The sequence below is a fragment of the Aythya ferina genome (assembly GCF_964211825.1).
Source record: "Aythya ferina genome assembly, chromosome: 5".
Classification (NCBI taxonomy): Eukaryota; Metazoa; Chordata; class Aves; order Anseriformes; family Anatidae; genus Aythya; species Aythya ferina.
The window spans coordinates 5673197-5687416 of NC_140301.1; the positions used below are offsets into that span (position 1 = coordinate 5673197).

Genomic DNA, 14220 nt, shown 5'->3' on the forward strand with positions numbered 1-14220 from the left:
TGTTATTTACAGTATTCAGGGAGTCACTTTGAGCATGTGATAGCAGCATGCTGCACTTGGTTTTTCTCTGTCCACACAACGTCCTTCTGTCTCTTTTTTGATATGTTGTCTTTGAGTAAATATCAGAATGTACCTACTGTGGTTTTGCTATGTGTTTAAGTGGGAGGACAATGCTGGGCTCACAGGAAATGCCTTTAATTGTGGATCAAAGGTATTCTATAGTCCTAGCAGAAGAAGCACTCGTGAAAACAACAGGGTGAGTTGGCAGGAGAGAAAAACTAGGAAAAAAAAAATCATAACAAAAGAAATTGCGAGAAAATCCTGTTTGGTATGATCTGACTCACAAAGAGTTATTGCATTCATTCCATTTAATAGAAGGGACAAATAAAAGGCAAGCTGCACTGAATATTAGCCTCTTGTGTAAGGAAGGAATGACTTCAAAGTACCTCTTCTCTCTTTCATATGTGTCTGCGAGAAACTTACCGGTATGTGTTTCCTAGGCAGTAGTAAAATTTCTTCCTGTGTTTTAGATTTAAATAATTGTTTTCTCCAGCATGCGGGGCTTGCTCTGATCAAATACCCAAATGTCAAGAAGGAGAAGTTCTTATTGTGGATGACAACACCACAGAGAGATGTTGCCCTACATACCAGTGTAGTAAGTTTGACTTGATTTTGATATTTTAAGTAACAGAGAACATGGCAAATTTTGTAGTGTGGATGTTCAGTGCCAAAAAATGGTGGGTTAGAGAGAAAGCTCCATTGTGTATATAAGCAAGCTATAATCTGTTTACTCTTTCCTTTTAAATCTTGACATGCCTAAAGCATTATCTGAATATATATATATATAATGGAGACAAATTTCAGACCCCAAATTCTGGAGATTTAAAACTGTTTTAAATATTTGCCTAGGACAGTTGTACTCAACACTACTATTACCTCATGGCTAACAGTAAAATTTTGATCATCTGTCTTTTCAAGTAAGATGTTTTCTAAAAGTATTCATTACAAATAAGCCATTTAGTATCTCTTGATTCATATTACTGCTCAACAAAATATGATGACCTTCTGTTTATTGGATTTTATTTCCCTTAATTTTAGTTTGTGAAATACATCGTTGTCCTGAATTCAAGTGTATGCTAGGCATGTCTTTGGTGGAGGTATGGAGCCCAGAGAAGTGCTGCCCATTTAGGACATGTGGTAAAATGACTTTTTTTGATTTTAGTTGACTTAGAAAATAAGACACTGACAAGAGCTATGGCTTCCTGGGGTTAAGTCTTAAAGATTAATAAAGACATAGACTTTAAGTTGTGCAAATGGTTATCTGCCATGCATACAAACCAGTTGTACCAGGGTGACCATCTTATGAACAAGCAGTGTAAAGTCACAGTTAGTAAATTATTTACAGCTTTAAAGAAAAATAAATTGTGAGGTGTTCACAAGGCAGGAATTTGACAGTTTACAAAGGTGGTAGTATATCATACATCTCTCTGTGATGCCTTAAACACAATTCTCCATTTCTTTATGTTGATTATAATGATTATCATTGATTCAAAATAGCTAGAGGCTAGAATAATTGTATTTTTTTTCAACATGTTCAGATGGACTGCAGATGATAAAATACTGTAAATTGTTCTCATATGTAAAGGTGGTCACAGAAGCTGGTATTAGTTTTCAGTATGTATTAAAAAACAGATATAATTCTGGACTCCCCAGGTTGGTGTATTTCAAATATGTACCTGCAAGGCTTCTTCAGTGGTGACTTGAAAATGTGGAACTTCTGTTCTTCGTGATGCTCTGTTTTAAAGAAATTGCATATAACTTTCTAATTCATTGTTTCTGTAATTGTATTTTGTTTTAGAATGTGCATGTGAAACGATCCCTAAGCCTCAGTGTAAACTGGTATGGAATCCATTGTATTTACCATTATGCTTTTATTGTTTTGTTAATACAAATATTTGTTAGTATCTTACTAATAGTTTTATCAGTAAAATATGGAATGGCATGTCATTCTCTTTTTTTTTTTTTTAAATTGTTTTACAAGAAATTATTTCAGTTTTTAAGTTTTTATGACCATATGCTGCTCTGAGTATTCATAGAGCAGAACTGCTTTCATGAATCCAAGGATGGAATTTTGTTCAATTGTCAGAACTAAATGCTTTAAAGCTTACTGTTTAGTTAATATTATTTGTCATAGTGCATATGTTAATCTGTATCATGCACCCAGACCATTGACTCAGCAAAACTTTTAAAATTGTATTCTACTGTAATTTGTTCTGCATTGCAAAAATCCTTATTAGCATTGCTGGCTTAGGCTCTCGGTCAGGACTGGATATTTTATTCAAAAAATAATACTGCAGTGGGAATAATCAATAAAAATTCTAATTTGAAACTATAGGCAGGAACTGAAAATAGTACGCAGTTGTTAGTTCATTTTATAGATGAAGAAACTTAGGCACAATGAATCAGGAATGGGAGGAAAGTCTTCAATCGCATGCATGTCAACTATAAAAGGAAGAATTAAAAAGTACATGTATGCTGTTGCGATACTATTTACATCCATTAAGTTACTCCCTGAAAAAATACGCTCCACACTGTATGGAGAGTTGTGTATAAAGGCAAGCCAATGCATCATGTTGTTGGCCTGCCATAGTCTTCTTTGTCCTACGTATCTCCTGTACTGACACCAATGACTGCTGCTATTTTTCAGGTGTAAAAAAAATAATCCCATTACTAAATTTAATGTCACTGTGGGTGATCAAAGTAGAAACCAAAGTAGATTTCTAGGGGCAAGAGATACTGTTATTCAAATCCTGGAGAAAAGGTGTTTACAAGAAAAAGATCAATGTAAATGAGCAAGCACTGTCATTTTACTTATCTTTTTTTTTTTTTCCTTTCTTTTTTTTTTCTTTTTTTTTTTTTCTTTTTTCTGGTTTTATACCTGTAGGGGCAGAAACTTCAGATAGACGAACAGTTTCAGAACAGTACAGAAAATATCTGTAACTGTGTTAAATACAAATGTGGTAAGTCTGAAAACAATTTGATTGAAAGAAACACCCTTTTAAGTGCAAGGTAATTATAATTAACTATAAATTGTACATCTGAGCTTTGAACATGGTACATCAGAGGAAATACTTGACTGACATAATTGACAGCATATGAAAAGACAGGAGAATAGGACTGCTTTCTAAATATTTAGTCGATTATAGCTTGTCCTTGGATTCTTATATTTCCTACAACAGGAGGTCTGTGCAGGGAAATAGAAGACAGAGTTTAGGAGAAGTTGGTAAGTGTTGACTAACCAGCCTAAGCGTTAATGAGTTGGAAGGAAGAATCCAGCAGGTGATGTCCACGAATAGTCCCACTAACACATTATGAGACAACTCAGGAGTTGGTGGATATGCTTACATGTTTTATATGATCAAGGAGGTAGCATTGAGCACCATGCAGAATTCATCTTGGCACAGTAGTATCTGAGAAAATTCAGGAAAAAATAATTCCTGGGTGACACTCAGTCGGCCAGTGAAGTTGGGATTGTCTTTGCATAGATTTCTACAACAAAGGTGTACTTCTGAGCTATTTATCCTCTGCTCCCTCAGAAATCGATGAGGAGCAATAGCCATCCTCAGGCACACTTCCTATCCTAAAGCACAATTCAAATCAGCTGAAGTCTGCACGTCATTTTTGTGGTACTGCTGATAGAATTTTATTCACTTAGATTTCATCATCCATGATCTTTGAAGTAATTTGACAGTTGTAATGAAGCATTAGTTCATTATTAACAGTTTACATTTGAAAATCTGACCTATATTTCTTGAAGAGTTAGAGCAGCTTTTTCCATTCCCATTTTACTGTTTGAAACATTTTTTAAATATTCCGATACCAAGCTAATTGTCCTGAGTGAGCTGTTTGTTTGTTTGTTTATTTATTTATTTATTTATTTTTCTTGTAGTGAGAGACAAAGTTTGCCTGAGTAATGAGAGAGGTGTGCTGCTACCTGGACAGAAAATTGTGGAGCACAGTCCAGATGGCATTTGCCATATTTCTTCTTGTACAAATGTGATTGATCCTTCTACTAAATACTACCAAATAAACACATCATCAGTAGCCTGTGCTGTCAAGTGCAAAGCTGTAAGAAATTCAGGATTTTAGACATTTATGTTGTGATTGTTGGTCTTCATTACATTTTTTTTTTCTTTAGTAGATTATAGTCATGGGAACAAGATAGAAAAAGGAACTATGAGACCCCCCTCTAATGATGTGTTACCTCTCTTTGTAAAGTCCTAAATTCACTGTGTGATCTATTCTCCCTCAAAATTACTCATTTTGCTGTGAAAATACAAGGTTAATTTGGGCGACTGGAGCACAGAACAGACACAGTAGAGTCAGTAGTAACCCTACTATTGCTTCCCTTTAGAAAGACAAGTGGACCTTATTTTACCTAAATTTTTTGAAGCTGAGATCATGTTTAGGGAGGGTTTTGCACTAGCTTGATGGAGAGATGGTTTGAAGGGCTGGACAGATTTGTTCTCCCCTACAGTGCATAAGATTGCAAGTTGCAGTACCATCTCATGCATTTGAACCATCTACTGAAGGGGCCCAGTGCTTGGTAGGATCCCATACAGAGTACAATGCTAATCCTTAAAGGACTAATAGCATACTGCCACTTTGCATCTGTAGCTTTAGCTGCACTGTGCTGTAAACTGGCACAAGTGCCAGACATAGTAGACTTAATAAGAAGTCAGTAAGAACTGGGAAGAGAAAACAGATTAATTAAATAAGAAAATGGTGTCTTTATAGAAAATATGATCCATAATCATAGAAATCATATGGTTTACTTTCTAAATTATGTATGTGCTGTCTAATGTGTAAAAAGTCATAATTTTAGTGGTTGTTGATGTAACCTGTCAGGCTAACATTTGAAAATGATAGAAAGACCAGTTCATTCTCCAAGTTGGAGATTCCTTCCCATTTACTTCAGTCAAGATCAAAGGTACTTTTTAAAAGGTTCCTGAATGTACAGAGCACATAAATACAAGTTACATGTTTTTGAAAGTTACTTCTTGAGTTACTTTTTGAAAGAACTGTCCCTAAAATCAGATACCCCCTCCCCCCCAAAAATAATAATAATAATAAATCTTCCCATTACACTAATAAAATGTCAAATTGCACAATGGTGTCATACAAGGATTAATATATTTGATTTTGGCAGAACCAAGTCTATCAACCTCCAAAAGATTTAACAACTTGCTGTGGTAGCTGTAAGAACATGTCATGTCTTCACACTTTCAACAATGGAACAGTTGCCAATTTTAAGGTAAATTAGTAAATGTCTTATTCTGTCAAAATATTCAGAAGTAGAGAAAAAAATCATGTAACAATCTACATACATTGCTGTATAAATTGTTCAAGTAAGAGCTGTATTTGGCCAAATACCAGGAATAGCTCTGAATTTGTACAACATTGTTTTTTGGAGAGTCAATCATATAGCTGTCTATGAGGACTAAAGGATTTTGATATACCAGAGAATAATAGTAAACCTGACTATTTTATAAGCTGTTTACATGATTTGTGGACTTTAAGCTTTGTACTTAAACAGAATTTCAAGGTGCATCTAAATCATGTTTTGCAAGTCTTACAGACAAAATTGCATTCAGTGGAATTGTATAATGAATATTTGTAGTATTGTTTTTCCTGAGTTGCTGTTTAAAGATTCTGTTTTTCAATTTTAACAGCCTGGTACTATCTGGATTTCAAACTGCATCAGATATGAATGCATTAACACAGCAATAGAACCAGTTCTAGTTGCATCTTCAATTGGCTGCCCACCCTTTAACGAAACAGAATGTGTGAAGGTCAGTGCTTAATACATCGTTTACATTCCACCTATGATTTATGATTGCATGAAAAGAATAACATTGACCAAATACTTTCTTACCTCAAGAAGGAGAAATCACACATTTGTGCAGTGCCTGATCTTTGAAGATGAAAAGCTCTACCTATACTTGTATAATGTACCACCAGACTGCCCAGTTACACAGATGAAGAGGCCAATTTTTATTCTCAGAAAATATTTTCTGTTTTCCTGGAGGCGTGTAATATCAAGATAGTTCCTTAAGCAGCTGTCTGAACTTGGAAGATTTTCTGGGTTGAATAATATCTTTATAGCTGACTTTGGTGTATGGCAATTTGATTTATCATGATGGTCAAAAACATTGAAGAAAATGATAGATTGTCCAAATATCAGAAAAATCTTTTCAACAGTGAGACTAGTGAACTAGTTTTGCAGGAAAAGCAAAGGTTCTTTTGCTTTGAATTTGTAAAATGAGGTTAGACTAAGTGGCAGCAAATGTATGCAGGAAGAATATCTCATATTCTTCTGTCTAGTTTTACGTTTTCATGCAGGTGGGAGGATACTTTCCTTCATGAATGATGGTACACAAGCAGGGAAACAATTCTAAAATAACTAGGTAGCTGTAGTTCTTCCTCACTGATAAAAATGCGTTGGTTCTTCAGAGTGTCAGTCACACAGCTGGCTTAAATGTTTTTTTTTTTTTTTTTTTTTTTTTTCCTGTTCTAGGCAAATAAAAAATAAAATAAAAGTTTCTCACATTTGTTCCTGTCCCAGAACCCAGTAACATGTGCTGCTGGGACCTAGTAGCTAAGTACAAAGTTTGTTGCTTCTTTGTTGCAATGTGGTAGATACATATCAAAAAAAAAAAAAAAAAAAAAAAAGTTGAATAGCTGTCATTTGAGGCACAATAGACCATTAATTATTCTTTAATCTGGATAGGAAAGACATGGTGAAGAGTTAAAGCAAAGTGATCATCATGGCTTGAGATACTGAGATGGACATCAAAAAATAGACTCTTCAATGTAATCCCATGAGAGTTTTAACGCTACGGATATTCTTCTTGCAGTACCCTGTCAAGTGCTTAATGCTACAGCACAGAAGACAGCCATGACACTCCATAATGAGAAGAAAATGGCCTCTCATTTAGATGAGACCTGTGTAGAATTCAGAATCAGTTTTTTGTGATTGCTGATATAGCCTCTGCAAGAAATCAAGGTTTTGTTCTAAGTACCATGGTGTCAAACTTAACTAAGTAATTCCCTTTCCAAATCTGGCATTTTGTTAGCTAATGATGTATAGTGGTATTCACTGACAGCTACTTAATAACTGATTTGTATTTAAAACTGGCAAGTTAGTTCATTTACAGGTAAGCCTTCATCAGTGCACTGGTGTCCTGCATTTGCCTGAATAAAGTTATAAAGATGTAACCATAAATTGTGGAGTTTATCTGGAAGATTTTTCTAATAGTGTAGATATGTAGGAATGAATATTTGAAAAAAAAAAAAAAAAAAAAAAAGAAAGAAAAAAAAAAAAAAGAAGTGTTTTTTCCTCTCTTTTTTATTTGTATCTTGGTCAGGTTGGAGGCTATGTTGTACCATTCCTGGAAGGATGCTGCAAAACATGTAAGTGATAAAATGAAATTCACAATTTTCCACTCATCAAAACAGGTCTGTCTGATTGGTTTTTACCTTAGAAATAAGTTTGATGCTTTACTGAATGGAAGCTTGATTCTGATCTCGCTAATCTCAAAGGACGTGTTCTTTTCAGTCTCACTTATGTGAATACTAGTGAAGCTAATGGAGTTAAACCGGAAAAAAAATGATTTAACATTGTTGGTTTTACTACACTGATACAGATTGTGGCTGTCAAAGTCACTAACATTACTACCTTAAGAATAGTGTAGTTCTCATGTAAGTCTCCTCAAAATACTAATTACTGCATTTAATATAGTAAAAGCTACTGTGTTTTGGAAGGTGCCTTAAAACATGCTTCAGTTACATGAATTTATTTGTATTTGAGAAAAATGGAGATTGATCTATGCAGTTTGTAAGTTAATGCCATAAATACTTAACTAATTGTAGTATTATCTTGGTTTCTGTTTATAAACATAATTTAAAAGCTTTCAGGAAACTTTTAAAATAACTTATAAAGAAAAAAATCCACTTTTACTTGATTACAAAGATGTGTTTTGACATCTATGAGAGCTAGCAAAGGTGTTCTGGAAAAAAATAAGATAATTCTCTACAGAATATGTTATAAATATGCTAATTCTTAATATACACCGTGAGCTAAGTACATTTTTTTCTAAAGATCCTGGTACTTAGCTGAAACATTTTGGCTGATTCAGTGAAGAACTTATTACACATTTTAGTACAAAGGTTCTTGAAACTGTGGAAGATCTGCTCTTTTTTTTTCTTCTTCTTCTTCTTTTTTTTTTTTTTTCCTGTTCCCTGTCACTATGAGCGAATGGTAATATCTTCATGATTTTTTCACTCTAATGGACCTGTGTTATAAGCACTTGTTGCTAGTTCTGTAGCCAATTCTGCATTGGCTCTTTGAGATTAGTTTTTGAGATTATCTGACATTATTGTTCAATGCCTTAGCGGCCATATAAACCAGTTTCTGGATAAATTTTTATTAAGATGGTTTAAAATCTATTAAGCTCCTCTTCAGCAAGGCAGAAGATACTGCTTCTGTATTTAGAGAAAGATCATAATCACACTTAATTATTTAAGACAAAATAAAATTATTAATGGAGGACATGCACCACAGAATACAATTAAACACTTAAAAATACCCAGTGACTTCTGCAATTTGCATTTACAAGTACATTTACGTCATTGATTTCACAGCTCTTTATAGATAGCATGGTCAATGAATCATGTAGTTGAGTCTGACTCAGAACAAATCTGGCATGAGAGCTATCAGTCAATTGTAATTTGTGTGAGACATTTTATGAGAACACATCAGCATGTCATTTTCTTTTGAACTTTTCTTTTTCATTTTATCATTAGAAACAGTTGTGATTTTTTGCTTCAATTTTTAAAATGAAGTTCTCTGGGTAAACCCCAGGAGTTCCTTGAAAATCCAGAGAGTTTTTACCTGCACTGCTCACTGTTAAAAAATAAAATAAAATAAAACACTATTTCTTTCTTTCAAATCAAAAGAACAACTTGAATTTAGGGTACCAGCTTGTCTTAGTTATACTAATGTTAGAAATAACTTTTTGGAAGACATCTGTGATTGTACCAGTTAAAGAACTAAAAATAATTGGCCCTCAATCTAATCCTAAGCAGTATGTTTGTTCCTGGTTTTGACACTATGCAATGCAAGTAATATAGACTTTTATAGGATGAATTCATTTCTCAAGTATGTTGAAATCCAAAATGTTTCACAGCGATAGGGAATACTCTGTAACACACTGTTCAATATGTAATATTCTTACCAGGTTCTTCAGTGTCAATGTTCCTCCCATTCCTTGTTAGCCCAGTCACTCCTACAGCCTATGCTAGCTGTAACACAGGTACATTTTCTGTAAATAAGTAGGATCAACCCAAACAGCATCATTGTTGATTTTCAACAATGTACTCCCTGATAGGAGCATCAGGCTTTATGTTGTCCAGTTCTGCCAAAAGCTGCAGTGTAGTACAACTTGCTCATGGTTTGGAATGACTCACTTTGTGGTTTGGTTTTGTTTTTCATTTTGCACTGCGTGGGCAGTGCATTGTTGTTAGCCAACAATATACTGTTGGTAGTAAGCACCTGCGTAGTCTTTAGCTTGCTGCATGTGTAAAATTGCTGTATTTAAAAAATGTAAGCTAATTCCATGATGTTTACAATGCTGTAGAACATAGAGACTAATAGCTCTGCTTGTTGCAGCTTATTTAATACATAGTGTTTTTGCAAATGCTGTAGCATATAGTTTTGCTTCCAGTGGCATATTCAGTAGAAGTAGCTCTTTCCCTTCCCTGTCATAGTTAGGACAGTATACTGAAAATAGCAAGCCTGTGTTTACTCCATGAAAATCTGAGATTTTCTTTGTTCTTTTTAATCAAGCATAATAACTTTTGCAGTTGTAACATGGTATGAATGCAGTTGTTTTGGCATTTATTTTGTGAAAACACCTCTCCATGTTTCTAGAAGAGAAATAACGTTGACTGTGATGTTGTACATTTTTTTGTACAGTGAGTGATGCATCCTTCATTAAATTTCACTCCTGACTCTAGGAATACTACTCTGAAGTCTAGATTGCTCCTTCATACTGACATCAGTTCAAGTGACAGGGGTGTTGTGAGTTGACACAAAAAAAACACAAGGATTTTTGACCAGGCAGAACATGAAAAAGAATCTCATTATAACGTGGCCAATATATGATGCTCGCATGCTTTGTAAGACTGTTCAGGGCAAAGCACACCATGTTGTAGAGCTCATTAAAAGCCACTGGACATTAAAGTACATACATGGAAATACTTCATATATTTATTTCTTTATGAGATGTGATGTACTTTCACTGTAGCCCAGATGACATCATAGCCACAGTTGCACTTAATTCCCCATCCTACACATTGTATAAAAGAAGAAAGAACATGTGTAAGACTGTGAGAAACACGAAACAATGGTGAGTATTCTTATTTTCAAAAGCAATTTTTTCTTTTCTCAATTTATTTTTCCTTAAGCAAACATCATTCAGTAATAGTTAAGCAATAGCCAGCTATTTCCGACTGTAGATTTTTATTTGCTTCCAAGCAGATTCATTGCTGTCCTTTCTTTCATATTCTAGAAACTTCTGCTATGCCAGAGTCAGTAGCAGACTCTCATGTTGTTTTAAAAAAAAAAAAAAAAAAAGTTTATTTTAGGGAAGTTCAAAAGCAATTAAAATAGGGAACTGGATATTGAGCATTAAGATGTAATAAACCTCTGTCACAGTTCAGTGTTAGATATTGGTCAAACCAGTAAGTCTTTCATTGTCCTTTTTGGGAGCTAACATTATTCACCTCTTGTAGGCATCTTTGGATTTCTTGGCTGAAAGAAAATGCAGTTCAGTAAGTGGAGAGTCATGTGGGACTGCATCATAGTGTGTAAAATCCATGAAACTGTGGAAGCAGTTATAATGGAATGAATGGTTTGGTTTTCTTACAGATCTTCAATGTGATGTGTTTTCTTCAGCATGCAGAGGATCATCTAAAGAAGATACTGTGCTTTCTGACCTCTAACAACTGAACTTTGGACTGACCTTTGTTGGTTTTCATCAAAATGCCCTGGATTTTCTCCTTAAATCAAGTTTAACTGTTTTACTTTATTTCATGAATTATTTTTTATTGTTTTTATTTCATCCACATACTTTGTACATACTTTTGTGAGAAAAAAATGTGGGCATAATGATAATGAAAATGTAAATAAAACATTTTATATTGTTTACTTGTGTTCTTTTTCTTGTTGAATAAAGGTGTACAGAAATACAAAGTCGTCGTTCCCCCCGGGGTCTAGTTTTCTATAGATCCTAGTGTTGTGTCCATTTGAAAAAGTATTTATACAACTGGAATTCAGTAATTACTATTAATGTTTGTTACAGTTATTTAATAGAAAATACATTTTATTCATTTTTAACAAGCTATCTCACCAAAGTGGTTGATCAGTTTTACAAAATTTTATGAAAGGTACGGGGGGGGGCTTACTCTTAAAAAGCTTCTGAATGAGGAATGAACCTTTTAGAACTGTTATTGGAGATACAACAAGACAGATACCTTAATGCATGAAATAGAATATTTTAAAAGAATGCTTTCACTTAAATGGATCGTATAGCAAATGTCACTTTGTCAAAGAAGATTTGTGTATTTATTGATGGTATTGGGTGTATTCTTCTTTGCCTCTTGACCCCATAAAACATTCAGGAATGTTCTTGCCTCTGAAATGTTTAGAGTTTTGAACTGATATTTTTCAATCAATGCCTGTTTTGCAGGCAAGGAAGATGGAAAATTCTGTAAAAAGGTGACTGTTCGGATGACTATTCGCAAGAATGACTGCAGGAGTAACACACCAGTAAGTAAACAATTATCACAATTTCTTTTAATAGACAGAAAAAAAAATAAGAAAAAAGGAAGGAGGACAAAAATTCCACAGCGGTATTGTCTGCATCTCTTTTTCTTCCAGAGATGGAAGTCTCTGTGCTTCATAGAACTGTTTAAATGTTTCCCTATATTCTCAGCAATCGTATTTTCAAATAATAAGATAGATGAGGATGTAACTCCTGCTTTTGAATGCATTAGGCTCATGTTAATTTAGTGCAAATCCAAGCTCTTAGTTCACCCTACAGTGCAATTATTATATCCAAATTAACTTTGATACGACAGACACTTGCCAACAGTATAGAGCTAAAACTACAGTATATGTGTTTAATTTTCTGTCTGTGTAGAGAAAGTATTTAAATGCCAACAAGAAAATAATTGTGGGTCCAGAAATTTGTCTTTAGACTGCAGCAGAATAATGTTGAAATGTGTAAGAAGAATGAGACACTATCTGTATGTCTGCTGAATGATTTATGGTAGGAAGACACCAACAACGTCCTGCTGGGCAGTAAGACAGTGTGAGCAGCAAGAATAGTGCAGATGTCTGGTGTGAGATGTCTAAGAGCACCTGAAAAAGCTGTAATGGAAGAGTATAGGGAAACAGCTGTAACCTGCAAAATGACACTGAGTACATTTTCTCGGGTGAACTGTTGTGCAGCCAGAAAATTTAGTTTCAGCAATAAGAAATGCATCAAACATTGCAAAACCTGACTATTGAACTTGAAAAAAATATCAGTTTCTGTGCATGATTCTGTTACAGTCTGTATTAGTTTTTGTGTATAATTAATAATAACAATCCTTGGCTTTCCAAAGGATTGTTTCTTTATTTTCTTCCAATAATATATTATCGTTGCCAGTATAGTAGCACTGCATTGGTATACCACTGAAATTAATTCCAGAGAATTATTGTTGGAACATTCAGTGTTACGTTCAAGTCAAGGTCGATATGAATACTTGAAAATTCAAGCCCCAAATTGTTTCTGTGTGTCTATTAATAGTGAAAACCTGCTGCGTTATTGAAGAGTAAATGGAAAGTCATCATTACGCTCAATAACATAACAATTGAAGCCTATCCAGGCAACATATTTTAGTGCTTATTATTCAAATGTAGTGGAGTTTTGTAGGGGGGTAGAATAAATATCCCCACATTTTTAATTGCTTTGCAGTTGGATTTGAATGCTTAATTTCTTTAGACTCTCCTAACTTTCTTTCATAATTGCTTAAATTTGCCAGTTATTCTTCATATTTGTTACCAGGTGAACATTGTTTCTTGTGATGGAAAGTGCCCATCTGCAAGCATTTATAACTACAACATCAACACATACGCAAGATTCTGCAAATGCTGCAGGGAGCTTGGACTACAGAGACGAACTGTGCAATTGTATTGCACCAGTAATTCAACCTGGGTCAGCTATACAATCCAAGAGCCTACAGACTGTTCTTGCCAGTGGTCTTAAGAATAAATAAACACAAGGAAAGAAAACAGCAAGCCCAGCTGTTCCCAGCATAAGATAATTTGAATACTTTATCTATAAAAAATAAAACATCCAACCCACTGAATTTTAATAGCTTAATGTTAAAAGATAAAGGAACAAAAATATTTTGGGGCTCTTCTAAATTCCTAAAGAATGGCTTTGCATTGTTTTTATTGTGGTTTGTCTTCCTGTTTCTTTCACAGGGATTGTTTTAAGACTTTTTGTGATGTGTGCCAGCTTAAAATGTGATTTATGTTTAACACACCACAAGAGAAAGCACACCATCCCATTGTTCTCTGTCTTTGTCATGCACCCATTCCTGCTATTTGGCAGCAATCTATTATTTTGAATGTATTGTAATTGTGCAAATACATTCAGTGTCTATTAAGAAAAAATGTTTGGACAATATGAGAATTTTCAGTTTAAATCATCTTCCTATAGCAAAGCTGAATATGAATGGGAAATTAAGTCACAGATTTTTTTTATTTTATTTTATATATATATTTTTTAATCAGGGAAACATTATCAATACTAATGGCTGTATGTAATATTCCCTGGTAATTATTTCAGCTTTTGTAGTGCATTTTATATTGTATTGAAAAGCATTATGGCCAACATGCAATGTGTGGGACAGATGGACTGCTTTAGGTTAGTCATTAGTAGTAACTTTTTCTTTTTGCTAAATGGTATGTAATGAACTGACAATACAGTGATTTAACAAACGAAAACCGCTTTACACTCCTTTATATAGATAATATTTTAAATGAACACAGTTATCTTATGAAATGCACTGTATTTAAACTGTTTCTTTAGCAGAATGAACCTTGTT

General features: G+C 34.1%; 1 protein-coding gene across 1 annotated transcript in view; it reads left to right on the forward strand.

The window, feature by feature from the left end:
• Nucleotides 1-13804, forward strand: part of OTOG (otogelin) — a 106941-nt gene extending 93137 nt beyond the window's left edge. The window contains exons 47-56 of the mRNA XM_084521940.1: nucleotides 554-655; nucleotides 1099-1197; nucleotides 1859-1899; nucleotides 2945-3020; nucleotides 3950-4128; nucleotides 5210-5314; nucleotides 5733-5852; nucleotides 7428-7473; nucleotides 11811-11890; nucleotides 13173-13804. Coding sequence (XP_084378066.1) covers nucleotides 554-655; nucleotides 1099-1197; nucleotides 1859-1899; nucleotides 2945-3020; nucleotides 3950-4128; nucleotides 5210-5314; nucleotides 5733-5852; nucleotides 7428-7473; nucleotides 11811-11890; nucleotides 13173-13373 — 1049 coding nt within the window. The 3' untranslated portion in view covers nucleotides 13374-13804. The remainder of the gene's footprint in view (nucleotides 1-553; nucleotides 656-1098; nucleotides 1198-1858; nucleotides 1900-2944; nucleotides 3021-3949; nucleotides 4129-5209; nucleotides 5315-5732; nucleotides 5853-7427; nucleotides 7474-11810; nucleotides 11891-13172) is intronic.
• The last annotated feature ends 416 nt before the right edge of the window (nucleotides 13805-14220 follow it).